At 29.1% G+C, this 18,599-nt stretch overlaps 1 protein-coding gene across 1 annotated transcript in view; it reads right to left on the bottom strand.

Moving 5' to 3' along the window:
• The window catches only part of LOC107454693 (retinoblastoma-like protein 1), a 64,529-nt gene that overhangs the window by 40,374 nt on the left and 5,556 nt on the right, over positions 1-18,599 (bottom strand). Inside the window, exons 5-11 of the mRNA XM_043052517.3 lie at positions 18,498-18,562; positions 17,163-17,288; positions 13,362-13,522; positions 12,524-12,588; positions 12,120-12,315; positions 6,192-6,361; positions 253-334 (exon numbers count right to left, since the gene is read on the bottom strand). Of these exons, the coding sequence (XP_042908451.2) occupies positions 253-334; positions 6,192-6,361; positions 12,120-12,315; positions 12,524-12,588; positions 13,362-13,522; positions 17,163-17,288; positions 18,498-18,562 (865 nt within the window). The remainder of the gene's footprint in view (positions 1-252; positions 335-6,191; positions 6,362-12,119; positions 12,316-12,523; positions 12,589-13,361; positions 13,523-17,162; positions 17,289-18,497; positions 18,563-18,599) is intronic.

Raw genomic sequence — 18,599 nt, 5'->3', positions numbered from 1 at the left:
TAAAACTTAAAACAAATAAACTAAATTTACAATAGTTAATAACTATTTAACATTATCTTTATAAAGCGTTTTAAACAGAATTTAATTGATATGAAATAATTTAAAATTGGTTTTAGTTGACATTTAATAAAAAAAAGAGTTTGAAGAAAATACAAATGTTGAAATTAAAATAAGACTAAAATCGTCCTGCAAACACTATTATTACAAAATTTGATAATTACCGAATTCTCTAAAAAAAATATAAATGTTTACTTGTGCATAACATGTGCAAAAGGTTTCTCCCATTTCCTTCACTCTGTCACTTATTCTTGTTTCAGGGTTGTTGTTGCATTCTCTGGAATAAAATACAAGACATTATCACACACGTGACACTCACAGAGTACAAAGCATTCACTATATCCAAAAATACCTCAATTTTTTACTATTAGCTAACAACTGTTATATAGGGTTCCCACTCTTTTAACAAACAGGGGTGATTGTGAGCCCAAAAAAATCCTGAAAATTTCTAGAGTAAAAGCATTAATGACGCATTTAAAAAAAAGTTATTGTCTTTAAAAATTTAAATCATTGATATTTTCATAACATGAAATTCCAAATAAATTATATGCAGCATAATTTAAATTTAAAATTTTGAATAAGCTTATTTTCATCTCTAATCACATTTATTATTCTACCAGAAAAAATATTTACAAATGAAAGAGATGCCAATTATAAATTCTAGTTCCGATATTTTTAAATAAAGTATGCAAGAATTTTTATACATAAATGCGATCAATGATTTCTTGAAACTTCTGGACCTTGGATTTTCGGATAACGGTTAGCGAAAAATCCGGAAATCCGGACTTCTTCCGGAGCACAATCACCTCTGAACAAAGCAAAAATTAAGCACTTTAAAAGGACTTTTTTTTGTTGAAAAAATTTAAATACTTTTTTGAAAAATTAAGGACTTTAAAAATTGAATGATTGTTTATCATTGAATATACATTTTTGCAACCAGTGACAGTGCACATTATTTACCTTTCTAAATAAAAATCAATAGATAAAAACAAAATAATAAATTGTAAGCACTGATATAACTGTATTAATTAACAGATATTAACAGGACTCGCCAAAGAAGCATTAGGCAATTTTTACAAACTCTAGTCGTTTTAAAAAATAAAAAAAAACATTTTCAGATTGTTAAAAGTTAACATCATTGAGATTGTAAAACTAAAGGTATGAAACTAATCTGTATTCCATGTTCAATGATTTCATTGAAATTGAACTGTAAAACTAAGTGCAGAAATTAAGATTTGCAATTTTTTTGCATTTTTAAAAAAAAAAAAACATTTTCAGATTGTTAAAAGTTAACATCATTGAGATTGTAAAACTAAAGGTATGAAACTAATCTGTATTCCATGTTCAATGATTTCATTGAAATTGAATTGTAAAACTAAATGCAGAAATTAAGATTTGCAATTTTTTTTCATGTATATTAAAAAAAAAGAGTAAAAAAAGAAATTTGCCAAAAACATTGAAAAAATTATTACAACTACTTTTTATATTTTGTTACTAGACCAACAAATGTGTTATATTTACTTTAGGATGAACTTTAACAAAATTATTTCCAGTCAGACCTGTTATTAGGAATTAACTTTACATGATGTTACTAAACATTGAGGCAAAAAACAAGAACTAATTTTAAAGCAACCAAAAATTGAACAAAAATTAAAAACAGTACATTACGTTGCAATGTTAACTGAATAAAAAAATTATTATTAAAATTTAAAGATCTTTTGGTAACGTAGATTTAAATTTTTATGTAACAATCTGCTTATCCTTAAGATATAAAAATAATAGCATAACAATATAAAACTTAAAAATTTACATTGCAACAAAACAAATTATAAATAGTTACCAAATATTTAACTTTCTTGTTAGAAGCAAATCATGCTTTCTTATTTAGTACTCACGAAAAAAAAAAAAAATTAAGCATTTTTGAAAAAAAAAAAAAAAAAACCCTTGAGGTCTTCATCAAAAACCCAATAAACCCCAGGTTTTTGGTGAAAAACCTAGATGGGCTGGGATTTTTCAAACCCTGTTGTTTCTTACAGATATATTTAATTTTTAGTGCAATAATGAATTTTAAATTTTTTTTATGTTTTCTATAAATTTACAGTTACTTATTACACATTGAAATATTATACAAATGTATTTAATTCTTCAAGATTTTAGGAAATAGTTTTCGTTAAGAACTCTAGTGAAATTTTTTTTCTCTTTCTGATACTTCTTTTATTAGCGTTTTACTTTAATTCCTATAAGCAAATGCGTTACCAGTAGAACTGAATTTCTTGAATTCTGCCAATTTTGAAGGTTAGTGTGCGTCTTCTACTTAGGTACCTTAAAACTGCCCACCCCCCAAAAAAGGACTGTGCAGTATCCCCCTTGTTCACACAATTCTTTTCTTTTAGGATGCTTCATTCTCCTCATAGAGTATCATTCTAGTCAAAAGGCGGAATATATTAATGAAAGGACATGCCTTTCTTCCCTTGCCTTTAGCCCCCCCCCCACATTAATTTTTGTCTCTCTAAAATGCTCTACCCTTGATATATGGTCTAATTCTAAGTGATAAAAGAACGACATTTTGCTTTTAAAAATTTAACAGAAAAATTGTTCTGATCAACTATAGTGTTGCTAAAAAATTAAGGACTTTCAAAGACCTTCTTACTAAAATTACTTACTTTTAAGGGCCCTTATTTTCAAAAAAATAAATAAATAAAATAATAATAAGCAGTTTTTAAGGACTTTTAAGGACTGTGAGAACCCTGTTACAACAAATGAACCAGAATAACAAGCTTTAACATGCTAAACACCAAAAGCAAAAGGTTAAATAGCTTCAGCTGCTGATAGTTTCAGATAATTTCACAATAATCCTAACTCATATTTAAAATAGAAAAAAACAATGAAATACCTTAAGTATGTTGCATAAATATCTAAAGACAGTTGCTAAAATACTCAGTAAAAAAAAAGTTTAAGATACTTCAAAGAAACTAGTGAAGCAAATGAATAAATAAAAAAAATTAAAAAAATGTTTACATATTAGGTTTTCCATCAACAATTTCAACTTAGTATAAGCCATTCAAATTTTTCAACTTTTTATTACCTATAAATGGCTGCATATTTCAACATTGAGGCGATTGAAATCAAAAGCTGTTTCAAATGCAAGGTGCGTAGCCGAATCTCTTAACAAAAATAAGCACCTTTTAAGTACTTTATAAGCACCCAAAAAATATTTCTAAGCACTATATACATTAACAAAATGCAAAATAATTTTCAAAGACTTACGTGATCATGATAAAATAATTAATTTCTGACAAAGAACTCTTTTCTTGATTATATTAGCCACCATAAAAAGATGGAGAGATTTTTCGGCTCGATTTCAGAGAGTGGAAATTGAGAATATCTTGCAAAATGCAGCAGAGTTGCACTCAAGAGTGCTAGAATCTTTTCTAGAATCTAGAGATTTTTCGGTTTGATTTCAGAGGGTGGAAATTGAGAATATTTTGCAAAATGCAGCAGAGTTGTACTCGAGAGTGTGAGAATCTCACCGAACTCAGCTCAGTAGATGCACACGAGAACTTGCAAGTATTTAATTAAACATGCAAAATGTTCAACGCTTTTTTACGGTAAGGATCGACGGTAGGGCATAATGGATTTTGGTTGAATGATTTGCGAAAACGTTGAATAGAACAATGTAAAAAGCAAGATTTTGCATAATACCCTGGCGAAAATGGACATGGTAAAGAAACAAATCTCATTTTCGAAAAATGGAAATTAAGCACTTTTTAAAAACATCTAAGGAAAAAATCACCTTTAACCCACTATTTCCAGGCTGGAGTGTTCAATAGTAATGCGACTATAAGAATAAAACTAATAATTTTTTTTTTTGCCCGGAAAACATTTTATTTCTCATTTTACACGCTAGATGGCAGTACCAGGATAGTTTATTATAAACTAGATGTCAGCACTAATCAAATACGTGTATTTGGCAAAATAGGCACTTTTATGACCGTTTTCTTGAAAATTAATGGTTTGTTAAGGGCTTTTAAAAAACAAAAATGAATAATAAGCACTTTTTAAAAATGCTATGCACCATGTATTACAGTAGAGAACCATTTATCCGGTATCCAGATAACCGGGAAAAATTTTGCTCGGTTTTCCCGCCATTTTAAACTAGAAGGATTATGAAGGAAAAAAAAAGTGGAAATTGGACTCATCCTTGAAGTTGAGTAGAGGAAAATGTGAGGAAGGGGAGAATTTTTTCCCCGTTTAACCAGAGAAGAATTCCTCCATGACCTTGAAGATCGAGAGGAGGCAGGGAAGGAAGGAAGGAATGTTTTATTTTCTCCTTTAGGCCGTCAATCAAACTCAAGGGTGTGGAATGCTGATTTCGTTTTCTGTTTGATTTACGAGGGGGTGGGGAAAATGCATTGCATGCATATCAGCGAACAGAAAATGAAAGAGAAAAATATATTTATCTAGTTGACGTTGATTAATAAAAATAAAATCTTTTTCTTTTGAATAAATTCTGATTCCCTGGAAATGCGGTATCATTTGCAAGTTTTTCTTGGTGTGGAATCACATCTGCTGTAATTAAAAATCTTGTTTTTATCAACAAAAAAAATAAAAATAAAAGGAGAATTGTTTATTAATTTAAACATAGGATTATTTTATGAAGCAGATTGCAGTTTTGTTTTTCTGATTCCAATACGTTTGATTTCTTTTTCTTTTCACAATAAATTTCGCTCTCAATAAATTAATTCTTTTCATTCATAAATTTTATCATTAGTTTTTTTTTTTTAAAATTCCGTTGATCTTGCCTTGGTCTGGGTTTTAATATTTATGCTAGTACCTTTTTCAACTATCGTTTCTGTTCGCTAATTTTCAAGTGTTTTTACTTAGATTAATAAGTTTTCCTTTTATTTTATAGTTTCTCCCCGTATAATTAGGTATGCATGAAATATAATGCATTATTTAATCATTGGTTTTGTTTATATTAGTTAGTTTAGGAATTGTAATTATTTTTAAAAAATAAATATGAGAATTCTGTATTTTTTAAATTTGTTTTTCTTGTCTAAACTTGAAATTTTTTTTATTCTTTTAAATGTCATTTTTCTACCTTTTTTTTTCCTTTTAAACTTAGGAGCGCCTTTCTTTTTCTTCTACTTCATGCGCTACACTTTTTCTTTGTAATTTGGGTTCGATAAAACATAGATTAACGACACTATTTGGTGGATCCAGAAAACCTGGAAATTCAGACATCCAGGATAGCGATGGTCCCGAGCACCCCGGATAATTGGTTCTCTACTGTACTTATAAATGGCAGCATGTTTTACCATTGAGGCCAGGGCCGGATTAACCTATAGGCACACTAGGCACGTGCCTAGGGCCTACAAAATTCAGGGGCCTACGAAAAACTTGGGAGAAAAAAATTTGTTGACAAAAATAATTTAGCTTTAAAAACAACAAGTGTATTTTGCACAAAATTATGAAGATACACATAAAAATATAATATTTTTCGGTAATAAATTATTTTGCAGAATCCTATGATCTAATATATTACTTTTTCGCGATTTTTGGATTCAACGAAATCTTGTATTATGCTGTCGAATTCCAAAACTACGCAAAATGTCATATTCAATAGACATAAGTGCGAGCGATGCCAAACGATCATTGTTGAATGCAAATAATTTTTTATCAATTTTAATCTGAAGAAAGATCTTTTTCCTTCTGCATTTGATCCAAGAATCGACAAATATATTCTTAATGCAATGTGAACGTTAGGAAAAGTATTCACAAGTTTATCTTTAACATTGTTATCGATTGAACTAATCATAGTGGTATTATCGATATCAACTGCAATATCGGCAGTATGTCGGTATTGCAGATAAAGTTCGATAAACAAATTTGTAAATTAAAATCCATATTAATAAAAATGTAAAAAAAAAATATGCAAGAAAATTTTAGCACATATTTTGAAAAGAGGGGAGGGCCCAAAAACGGCTATGCCTAGGCCCCACGAAAGGTATAATCCGGCTCTGTGCCTAGGGCCTACGAAAGGTATAATCCGGCTCTGATTGAGGCGATTAAAATCGAGAGCTGTTTCAAATGGTTAACAATACATTCGAAATATAAAGCATAAAAATACTCACCTAAAAATTTCCAACAGTGTTTCAGAAGGTGATGGCTTTCGTCCAGCGAGTAGAGTCTGTAAGCGGCTCACACTTTGCGTAGCTGTGGACACTGGCGTGATGTAAGTCGGATCCTTCTCTTTGAGATATTTCCGTCCCGTCAAAGGAGTGGAGGGCAACAGTGTCCGTGTCTAAAATAATTATAAATATCTTAAATTCAGCAATCTGAACTATATACGGGTTATCTGCCAAATTTTAGATTTTCAAATTCATGACTAATTCTAAAAACCTTTCATGACTTAATGAAGTTATTATTTTCGCCGACAAAAACAGTTATACTCTGCATCTTCATATTTATAGATTTTTAATTAAAAAAAAAAAAAGATAAAGAAAGAGTGGAAACAATAAAATAGCCGAAAAAAATACAAAAGCAAGTAATTTTTTTCTTCTTTTTTTCTGCAGAATTATATTTTAAAGATACCTTTCTTGTTCATCCGAAAGGAAAGAAATACTCCCAATTTCTCCTTTCTCATTTCGGAATTAAAAAAAATTTGCCAATCACTGGCTTGCTTCAGCTCGGATTTAAATTGATATAATAAAAAATAAAAAGTAATAAAAAATTTAAAAATCACAGAAGTTTAAAAGATAATTCACTCCAGAAATTATGTTTTTTCTTTTATTTTTTTAAAGTACACCATAAATTTTTTAAAGAACAAGATAAAACATTTTATATTTTAATAAAATATGACTGTGATTGGGGATTTTGTTACAAATTCAGATATTCGGAACACCATGAAATTGGGGGGAGGAGGTAAATTCCATTTTAAAAACTAGATTTTTCGGCAACTTAAAACCATGACTTTCCATGATTTTAAACAAAAAAGTTTAAATCATGACAAATTTTGCTCACTATCGCAATTTATGACTTTCCATGATTTTCCAGGTGGGCAGATACCCTGTATATATAAAAAAGTCTAGGTAGCAAATTTGTAAAAAATCTTCCACCTCAGTATTCTGCTTCTTATAAGGAAAGAAATATATTTCCTAGTGGACAAAACAGATCAATACCAATAATAATATTCAATAATTCTGGGTATCCACTGAAAAAAAAATGAACAAAATAGTTGCTCTTAGAAACCTAAAGCATGAAAATAGTTACCGAAAACTACGAAAATAGTTGCCTAAATAAGAACAAAAAATTAATCAAAAATATGACTAAATTTTTCTTAAATGACTTCATTGTCATATATTATGATCCATTTAGTCAAGTTATGTGGCAAATGTGATAGTTTTTATATAAACGTTAGTGTTCTAGCACTGAACTTTTATATCAAAAAATTAGGGTATTTGCCGAAAATTAAATACTTTTAATAACTAGAACTCATTCAAAAAAATACTTTTTCATTAAAAAAAACATACTTCTAAAAAATTAATCCATAATTGATTTAGCAAATATATATTTATACACATATTGTGAAAAGTGATTACTCAAATTCAAAATTCAAGCATTGTAATATGGTATTAAAAATTGGGTTTCATAAAATCGTGCAGAGTTTTGTACCAATAACCGTTGGAAAAGTGATCGAGAAACAAAATAGACTTACAATGGAATATGAGCAAATTGATGATATTTCAATTGCTCATATTCCTTTGTATATGAAATATCATTCCATAGATTGTACTTTAAGTGATAAACAACATTTTTTTAAACGATGAAAACAGGGCCGGATTTACGTATAAGCTAAATAAGCTGTAGCTTGGGGCCCCGAGATGACAAGGGCCCCCAGATCCTACTTTCCCCCTGCTTTTTTTTAAAGTTTTATTCGGAGCTGGGGCCCTCAGAAGCCCAAAATGTATTTTTTTCTCTTTTTTACATTCTCGGACATAATAAATATAAATAAATGACTGAATAAAACAAAAACCTTCGTTGTCGCTAGTAGGGAACATGTCATCTTTCAAGCAATTTGAGTATTAATAAATTATTTATAAATAAACAATTTTTTAGTTTAAAAGTAAAAAAGTTTTTTTTTGCCCCATCATTCGATCATCAGACTATTTAATATCTGTTTCTAAAGATCAGAATTCCCTTTTATTTTACTTCAAAATTGTACAAATGATGTATTTAATGCTTTCATGTGATATGCAGCAGTTTTAAATAGCACTTTAAAATATCTAAAAAAGGACAGAAATTGTTAGCTCAGAAAAAAATTAACTAATACTTTTGAATAAGAATTTAAATAACTACACACGTTTGTTTTACTATCTCATTCTATATAGCATTATTTAGAGTAGACAGTTGCGTGTGGGTGTGATGATGACGTAATAAAAGAGGCATACAAAAAAGTTAAAATCCTCAATATTATATTTTTAAACTACTCGAAAATGAAGTAAAAGAGGTATACAAATTAACTGTCGCAAACAAATTAATATTAAGTAAGGACGAAACAAAAATGATATCGAAATATGCTGAATCACTGAAGAGACCGGGATGAAAAACATCGAAACCTATTTGATTGTAATAGTATAACTAGAAGGTGTTTCTAAAATTCTGAAATCTATCAGGCTTTAATTTTTTTTTCTGTCACAAACTTTATCAGTAATTAAAAATAATAAATTCGTTAGATTTCAATATTGGTTCTGTTTTATCTTTTATTAAATGTTAAACATTAACAGATATTTGTCTTTTAAAACATTTCATTCTATAATAAGATAATTATTCTACAATTGTAATTATCTAAAACTAATTGATATAAAGCTTTAGTGTGTTCCATTGATATGTTGAATGCTCGTTTTGGCTGGATGCCCGGGACAATCGCTCCTTCACATCCTAGCCACTATACACCATCAAGAGCAGAGCTGATACTTCAAACTCGTATGACATTTATTCTCTCTGATATTTAATAGACCCTTTAATAAATCCTTAAAAATATAAGCCAAAAATTTACATAAATAATGAAAAAAAAATTTCTTGCACTAAAATTTAACAAATGTACTTAAAATAATTAAAAAGAAAGCAAAAATAATGAAGAAATATTTTCAATATAAACATCAATTAAATAATATCAGCTTACGAAATGGTATTTTTATTTTTACAAACAGTATTAATATAACTGCCCTCACCAGCTCCAGGGACTGCTAACTTGGGTTCAAAATGACAAGGCTACGGAGTTGAATATTAGTAGTCGTGAACTCGAAATTTAGTCGGCTGTGCAATGACTGTTATAAAATAAACTAATAAATATCGCCGGGATAGCCTGGTTGATAGGGCGTTGGACTCGTGTTCGTGAGAATGGGAGTTTGAATCCAGCCGGCAGAAGAATACCCATGTATAAAATGGTGACTGGTGCATGTTAAATCTGTCGGGGTCACAAATTCCTCCAAGTTCTCATAACAAAGAAATATCCCTGGGTACTAATCTGGCAGTTCCCTTGTCTTCTGGATTGGTTTCAAAATTACAAGGCCACGGTGTTGAATATTAGTAGTCGTAACTCGAAATTGGATCGGTTGCTCAACGGCGGTTATTAAAAAAAAATAAAACTAATAATCAAAATGTATTTTCTTGTTTTCTTTCTAACTCTTTGCATATTTTCTACGCACTTTCAAAATTTCATGTCTCAAAGTCTTATAGATTTTGCAACATAAAAAAAAAAAAAAAACAATTGAGAAAAAAATTCGCGAAAAAATCATTAAAAATTGCAAATAAAATATATTCAAAATGAATCTAAAAAAAAAAAACTCTATTAAATATATAGTGGCTCAGCACGCCAAATTTTTACTCAGTGCTTAAAATGTGTTTCTTTTGTAACTTTTTTCCCTCGTTCAAAAAATATGTGCAATAAAAGAAAAGTTCTACATAATAGTCTCGTCACAATTAATATATTTAACAATAAAGTGATATTATCAAATTTTTTAATAATATAATGTTAATACTCAACAATAAAAAATAATGACAGTTTACTTTAGGTGTATAGAAATGGAATTGAACTCATAAGGGCCCCATCATTTTCAGTAGCTTAGGGCCCCACCAAGCTTAAATCCGGCCCTGGATGAAAATAAGAAACAAAATTCCCTGTATTTTCCAAATTTCTTAAAAAATAAATAAAAAAAACTGAAACTACTGGTGAAACTTAGAGAAAATAGGTACAGCTCAACACATTCAAAACAAATAATGATATAGTAAATTAAATAGTTCAGTATAGCTGAAATATCATCCTTAAATATCCCATAGATTGCACCATTGAGTGGTCACCATTTTACACAAGACAAAAATAAGAAACAAAATTCCCTGTATTTTCCCAGTTTGCAACGAAAAACTCAAAATTCCCAGTATTTTCTGTTACTTTAGGTGATTTTTAAATTCCCTGTATTTTCCAGGTTCTCTCTTTCTCCCTGATATGTGGCAACCCTGCTTTTGAAGTTATAAAACTAGTTTTCTTTCTAACTCTTTGCATATTTTCTACGCACTTTCAAAATTTCATGTCTCAAAGTCTTATAGATTTTGCAACGTAAAAAAAAAAAAAAACAATTGAGAAAAAAATTCGCGAAAAAATCATTAAAAATTGCAAATAAAATATATTCAAAATGAATCTAAAAAAAAAAAACTCTATTAAATATATAGTGGCTCAGCACGCCAAATTTTTACTCAGTGCTTAAAATGTGTTTCTTTTGTAACTTTTTTCCCTCGTTCAAAAAATATGTGCAATAAAAGAAAAGTTCTACATAATAGTCTCGTCACAATTAATATATTTAACAATAAAGTGATATTATCAAATTTTTTAATAATATAATGTTAATACTCAACAATAAAAAATAATGACAGTTTACTTTAGGTGTATAGAAATGGAATTGAACTCATAAGGGCCCCATCATTTTCAGTAGCTTAGGGCCCCACCAAGCTTAAATCCGGCCCTGGATGAAAATAAGAAACAAAATTCCCTGTATTTTCCAAATTTCTTAAAAAATAAATAAAAAAAACTGAAACTACTGGTGAAACTTAGAGAAAATAGGTACAGCTCAACACATTCAAAACAAATAATGATATAGTAAATTAAATAGTTCAGTATAGCTGAAATATCATCCTTAAATATCCCATAGATTGCACCATTGAGTGGTCACCATTTTACACAAGACAAAAATAAGAAACAAAATTCCCTGTATTTTCCCAGTTTGCAACGAAAAACTCAAAATTCCCAGTATTTTCTCTGTTACTTTAGGTGATTTTTAAATTCCCTGTATTTTCCAGGTTCTCTCTTTCTCCCTGATATGTGGCAACCCTGTTTTTGAAGTTATAAAACTAGTTATTGACATAACTCATCTTACTTTATACTTAATTTTTTTTTTCTTTTACAATGAGGATAAAAAATTTTTGTTTTTTATTTATTAATTTTTAAATTTATAGTGCTAAAAAAGTTTCAGTGATAACAAATTTTCCACGAGCAGCTTTTTGTGCATTAGTGTGTACACTATATGATCAAAAGTAGTGGCGGAAGCATAATGGTGTGGGGGTGTTCCTGTGGTAGGAAACATGAACACTCAGATGTATGTGGACAATACTGCACCATATGGCAATATTTCTTGGGAGGCCCATTTCTCTTGCAGCAGGCTACGTCCACATAACGAGGCTTGCACAGACGTGATTTTACGAAATAGGCTTTCTCAGAGCATCGATCCCATAGAACACTTATGGGGCAAATTAGAGCAGAGATTAGGTAGCCCTCACTTCAGCTGTGATGGAAGTCCTATTCAAAAACTGATGCAAAGTCTTAACAGAAGGCTGTCATTGAAGCAAAAGGAGAACCAACATTATATTAATATGTGCCTTAGGACGCACTAAGTCCTTACCACCGGGTGGCCGAACACTTTTGGCAAGATAGTGTATTAAGCATGTCTGATTATCATAACAAAAAATACTCTTCTTTTCTGTTTAAAAAAAATTGTATCTGAAAATACCTCTTGCATGTGCTGCTGTAAAGTTCCCCTCATTTCTCTTAAGCGCTCAGCAAAAACATCAGAAATACCCGGATGTAAGTAGTTTTGTTTTGCAGGCGTACCGATTTCTTCGTTAGCATTTTCGCCCAGAAAGATTCTTTCGTCAAAATCACCCACATTCAAAACGTATTCTTCGTATTCTTTATTGATAGCTTTACTATAAATGAACAAAAAAAAATTAATACAATGACAGCACGAACAGTTCATGCATGATAAATATGGGCAAATAAAAGGAAAATATGCAAAGTAAATAAATTTTCCTCCATATAATAGTAAAATAATATAGGTGATTTAAAGGAAAACTAAATCTTTAAAAATCACTGGAGCAAAAAAAATTAAGGCAGGAAATAAAATTGAAACCATACCTATTGGGTTCAAAATGAGCTGTATCCAACAATCCCATGTGAGTTTCTGATTTAGCCTTCAAAACCTGAAATCAAAAGAAGTTTTCAAATAAAATGCTTACCTTAATTTCAAATATTATGATAAGAAATATTATATCTCATATAAAAGTTTAAATGAAAAACACCAAAGATTGGTGAAAGTTGTTGTTTATAAAATTATTTACAATGGCAAAGTACTAGGTTTCATAGTGGGGCAAAGAAAAAATTAAGACATTTTTTAAAAACATCAATCTTTAAAACATTTATATAAACCACACTACTTTTAAACTATCTTGAATTGAGTTGAATAAAAAAAAAACTCTTATTGTAAAAGAATAATAAAATATATTACTTTCAGCAAGGAAAGTTTTAGCAGCTCTCAGAGTAATTTTATTAATGGAGCTTTTAACAACTCCTTATGGTTTTAGATCAATATATAGAAAATTTTATAGCATTCTTTCATTAAAAAAAAAAAAAAGTATTAATTAGTTACTTAATGTTCACTCATACCAAATATTCAATCAAAATTTGTAATTTAGCTTAAGACTCATTTAATCAAATATTTTTAAAGTAAGGCTAATATTTTTAAGTAACGAAATTCATATAAAAGTACTCTTTCCACCAATGTCTGATTTAATATATACAACTTTAAAAGAACTATCTAAAATAATTTCTTACACATAAAATGCTTTTTGTATGTAAGAAAATATGCAATAAAAATGCTTGAAATTTGTATAAAAGTACTCTTTTCACCAAGGATTGACTGTACATATAAAACTTAACTAAAAATATTTTTTTTTAATACAAAATGCTTCAATACCTTTTTCTCAACTAGCTTCTTTATATATTCTTTCCACCAATGTTCCTTTATAGTTTTAGCCTCACTAGCGATGCCCTGATGCTTGTCACATAAGATTTCAATAATACAGGGAGGATCAAAGGGAACAATGTAATCTTTGCTGCCAAAAGTAGCCGGAAGAGCTAAAGAAGATTATTCAGAAAATTACTTAACTTTTTGGAACGCCAAAAATTATTTATAATATGATTGTAAAACCAATATGTTTATTTTTATTTGAATACCTCAAATAATTAGAACATAATACAGAAAATTGAGCAAAAGAACATGTCTTCAATTAGAGAAATGTTTCAGGGTTCAAATTCAGAAAGAAAAAAAAAATTATCTGACTTTTTCAGGTATATTAGGCAAATTTCAAAGAAAATCTAGATTACATTTTATAAACATCATGCGATTTTTCATAAAAAAAAACTTGATTCCTTTATGTGTAATTGCCAAAGGGTAAATTATGTAAGCATAAAAAAATTATAATTGAATGAGAATGGTAACATGGCAGTTACACTAAAATGTGACTTATAACTGTAATACATACTAGTTATTTAACTCTAATCTTAATAACTGATTATTGTTACTGACAAATCTAAGAGTGGTTATAGTGAATATAGGAATGTTCCAGTTTTTTGTAAAAATGAAATGTTTCAAGTTCAGTTTTTTCTGACTATTCTTTGCTTTTCTGAGTCAAAATAAAATTCCCCGACAATTCCAGGTTTTTCCCTGACCTGTGGGAGCCTTTTTTTTTTTTTTTTCTTTCTTCAGAAGTAAGATTCAGAAAATAAAGATGACCTTGATGTTAGGGACCACAATCAAATTTCAATTTAAAAATACAATATTGATTTGCCTTAAAAAATAAAAAACTTAGTATCCACAATATTTACAAATTATATCAAATATTCTTAACATGCTATGTCTTCTAAAATGAAATTATATTATAGCAGATTTTCTCAGAGAATAAATGAATTGCCACTCATCTGCACTCGTGATTTGTCGAAAGATGACATTCTCACACAGATAGTTGGGGTTAGAAATTTGTCTTCGAAACGATCCTGCCATGCCTATTAAATACCATTAATTCTCCAACAACCCCCTAGACGCAATCACTTCTCCACATAAGGGGATTAAGACGGTCATCATCCTTAAACTTGCCAAAAATAAAATGAAAACAAACAAAATGGTGCACTCCTAAAGACTGGCAATACCTTTGTCGCATCTTTCGAAAAATTGTCATACAAATTTTATTTTAATCTTCTTCAACAAAATATCACGGCTCTGAAGATCAATACCACTATTCCAACTGCTAAAAGCCAATATCACCATTCTGAAGACCACCTTACCTACAACTTTGAGAACAATTAAATTTAAGTGAAGTAGTTATCTTCAAATCCAGTACAATAAAACTAAGCATGTATCGAAGAAAGAATATTTAACTAATGTCTTCAAAGAATTAGATGGTGACACAATAGCTTGCTTAAGAGAACATTGAAAAATTCATTTCTTGTTTAAGCTTCAAGGAAGGAAAAGGACAATTAACCAAATAAATAATTTAACAAACAATTTAAATAGAAAAAGAAACAATTAACTATAGCACAAACAATAAGTTTGATCAACAATTTCATGCCTGTCTCATTAATTCTGTTTAAACATTTAGAATGCCTGAACCTGAAAATTAATTTTCTCTCTCTTAAACAAGCATTTAAAACCAAAAATGCTCTGCAAGAATTAAAATCAGAGATAGTAATTATTATTCACGATGAAAAAGCTAATGATATTTTACTTTATATTCCAGAAAACAATATCCACAGGAGAAACAAATGAAAAAAAATTAAATAGAAGACGGAATCGAATGATGAAAAGGGTTACTGAAAGCGTGTTTTCACTTCGAGATTCGGTTATTCTAATAAATATCGGATTTTCAGAACTATGAGGAAATCAATTGTTATGACTGCGTAAAAAATATTAGAACAAAAATTTCTGCAGAAAAGAAAACCAAATTTTTTACTTCATTATTTTTCATTATTATCAAATGAGAATAGAAAAATCACAAGCATTTTTTCCCTACTCAGATGCGCGAGAAAGGCATTGAACATAATTCTGAAGAAAAGATAAAATCTTTCAAAAATTTCAGCATGAAAAAAAAAAAACTATTCACTTCCCAAAAGAAAAATCTTTCAGCAAGAACTCTAACGTTCTGTCGCCATGGGGCAAGTAGCAGCTTTTTTTTTTGTATCACCTTACTCACTACACTACTTCTTTTTTAAGTAGTGGACTACACTATAAAAAAAAAAAAAAAATAGCTACTACAGTAATTCTGCTAATGTCCAACCACTGATCAATGTTGATAATATGTGAGAGAAAAAAAATCTGAAAATGAAAAAGTAAAATTAAGCACTTTTCACAAACATTTCATGATAAATGCCTTTTTTGGGGCTTTTAAAAATGAGAATAAATAATAAGCACCTTCACATTTAAAAGGTGAAATGCAGCCAAAATTAAACAAAAATAGTTTCTTATCTTTGGGTGGAAAAACAAATTTTTAGGAATTAAATATCGCATATACACAGAAATCCTATTTTAAAAAATAAACTGTAATTAATAAATTTATGAGAACAGATTTGAGATAATAGATTATGATAATAAATTCTAGGGACTGAAAAAAAGTAACATCTGACTGGATTTCAACAAAAAGTATTAAAAACTGCTGTCATTCACAAAGCTATCAACTGTCACTATTTTTGGAATTGTTTTGAAAAATTAAAATCTCTCTTTTTTTATGCTTCAGAGAAAATTCACAATAGTATTCATTTAAAGCAGAGTTTTAAAGGTTTAGGACAGAATGGATAAATCCACTGTTTAAACCAGGATTTAAACCATCCTGCTTAAAAACCTTTTAATTCAAATTATTGTCACAATTTAAGCAAAAAAAATTTCTTGAAAAATAAAAGGTTGATTTCCAAACAAGAAACAAAATGAAGACAAGTTTTTGTTTCTTTAGAAAAGTTTATTATTATTTTTAATATTGCATTATTTATCCTTATGAAAAAAATAACTTACCCATATTAAAAGCATATTAATTCATATTTAAAAAGATTAGATATTCACTTTTGTTGCTCAATGAATTGTGGAGCTTCAAAAGTTATAAATCTTTTCCTATTATATCATATTTCCCTTTAATAAGTTAAAGCAAATTGTATAGAAAGTGTCACATATTTATTAATTTGTTATTATTATGAGAAGAATGGTTACAGATATAGAATTTTTACCTTTTACCCATGTTCAAGGCTTTGGATACTTTAACCCTTTGACATACGAAGACGCCATTTGTTTCTTATGTCAAAACAATAATTAACGTGTTTCAGGCGTCTTCAACAAAGTGATGCCAACTTGCTCCAGTCAGCAAATAAATATTTTAAAGTGGTAGTATATCAATCGTGATTCTTGGTTTAATAAATTCAATTTAGTAGATTTTTTAGCCACCACTATTTCTAAATAATTTTGCAAATATTAGTTTGTAGTTATTTACCGTTTTTTTATAATTATTTTGGCGTGTCAGGAGCAGTTGGCATCAACATTTTGTTACAAGTTGTTGTCTACAGTGCAATCAAAGATCATTTCCAAATCAAGAAATGATATGTCAAGGGTTTAAGACAGTTTCAGTTAATCTAGGACAGTAAAACCCACATGTCCTGTCTAATAACCAGTTTAGGATGTCCAAAATCCCAACCCTGATTTAAAGTTAATTCATAATAATAATTAATAAATCTTTCTTACCTGAAAAATTTGGATTTAAAATGTCTTTTTTGTCAGCGAGCAAAGCATTGCTATACATCAAGTCAACACAGCACAGCAAAAGGTGGAAAGAGTTCACTAAATCTTCAGAGATTGCAGGAAAATTTGCTGTGAAACAAGAATAGTTAATAACAAAATAATATCACAAACTGAGATCTCGAGATCAGATATCTGATCAGATCAGATCAGATATCTCGAAAATCAGTATTTTATGTTATTTAGTGTTAATATATATCCAAGAAGGATTCCTGGAACTCAAAGAATCTTCTGTAAAAAAGAGCCGCTAGTCCCACCTTTGGATCTAACTATCAATAAAGGTTTCAGCGTTGAGCTCACCCAAGCAGTTTTCAAAAAAGAACAAGACATCTTTATTTTAAGCACCCTGTATACTTAACCCGATTAGGTACACATCTATATTATTTCTAGCCATCTTTTCTCTTTTTACTTTACAATTGGATGTTGCATAACTGCTTTTGATGGTGAGGTGTAGCCCAGTCGCAGTTACATTGTCACCTCAACAGTTTTGATGTAATCTCCTGTGCCTCATAAAATAGTTCAATTAAAATATTTTATTTGAATTTATATTACTTAATTATGACTAAATTTTTTCCTACTTTCATTCTGTGGTCATTACAGTTTTTTTTTTTATTTATTAGAATTTAATTCTAAAATGAATTTTCGTATTGCATGATATGATAAAAAAAAACATTTCTTTTCTTCAATGTTATTGTTCATGTGATAAAAATAGCAATTTTTTTGTAAAAAAAAATTTAGTTTTTTTATTTTTGAATGAATTTTAATAATGGAACACCTTTAATTTACAAATATATTACAAGTTTATTGATAAAAAAAATTGAATGCTAATGTTAAAATAAACATTACTACATTTGCCATTAACATATCTAAATACATGTGCCCTTCCTTAGCCAACCTGCTGTGCAAGTGGCCCTTCACTCAAAAAGGTTGTACACCCCTACCCTAGATTATGCTTTCAGTGGTCACCATTTTTTAAAAGACGAAAAAAAGAAAACCAAATTCCATGTATTTTCTCAGTTCATAAAATAAAAAAAATCAAAATTTCCTGCATTTTCCTGTTATTTTAGGTGATTTTTAAATTCCCTGTATTTTCCAGATTTTCCCTGTGGGAGGGCAACCCAGCTTTTGTGTAACTGAAATATTTTTTTTTAGAAATTGTAAAGTACAAAGAGGTCTTACCCTTAGCTCAAAATAACATTTGTCATTATTTATATCATAATTTTTTAACGAAAAAAAAAAAAAACACATAAATTTACAAATTATTGTAAAATTCATTTTTACCTTTAACTTTAACAAACAAAGTCCAACAAAATGAAAAAACTTCAGACGAGGTACAAGGAAGTCTCCTAAAAACAGAAAATTTCAAAATTAGATAATTATGAA

This window comes from Parasteatoda tepidariorum, chromosome 1 (genome assembly GCF_982258835.1).
Source record: "Parasteatoda tepidariorum strain Cologne lab strain chromosome 1, Ptep-v5.0, whole genome shotgun sequence".
NCBI lineage: Eukaryota > Metazoa > Arthropoda > Arachnida > Araneae > Theridiidae > Parasteatoda > Parasteatoda tepidariorum.
This window is presented reverse-complemented; position numbering and strand designations above follow the sequence as displayed.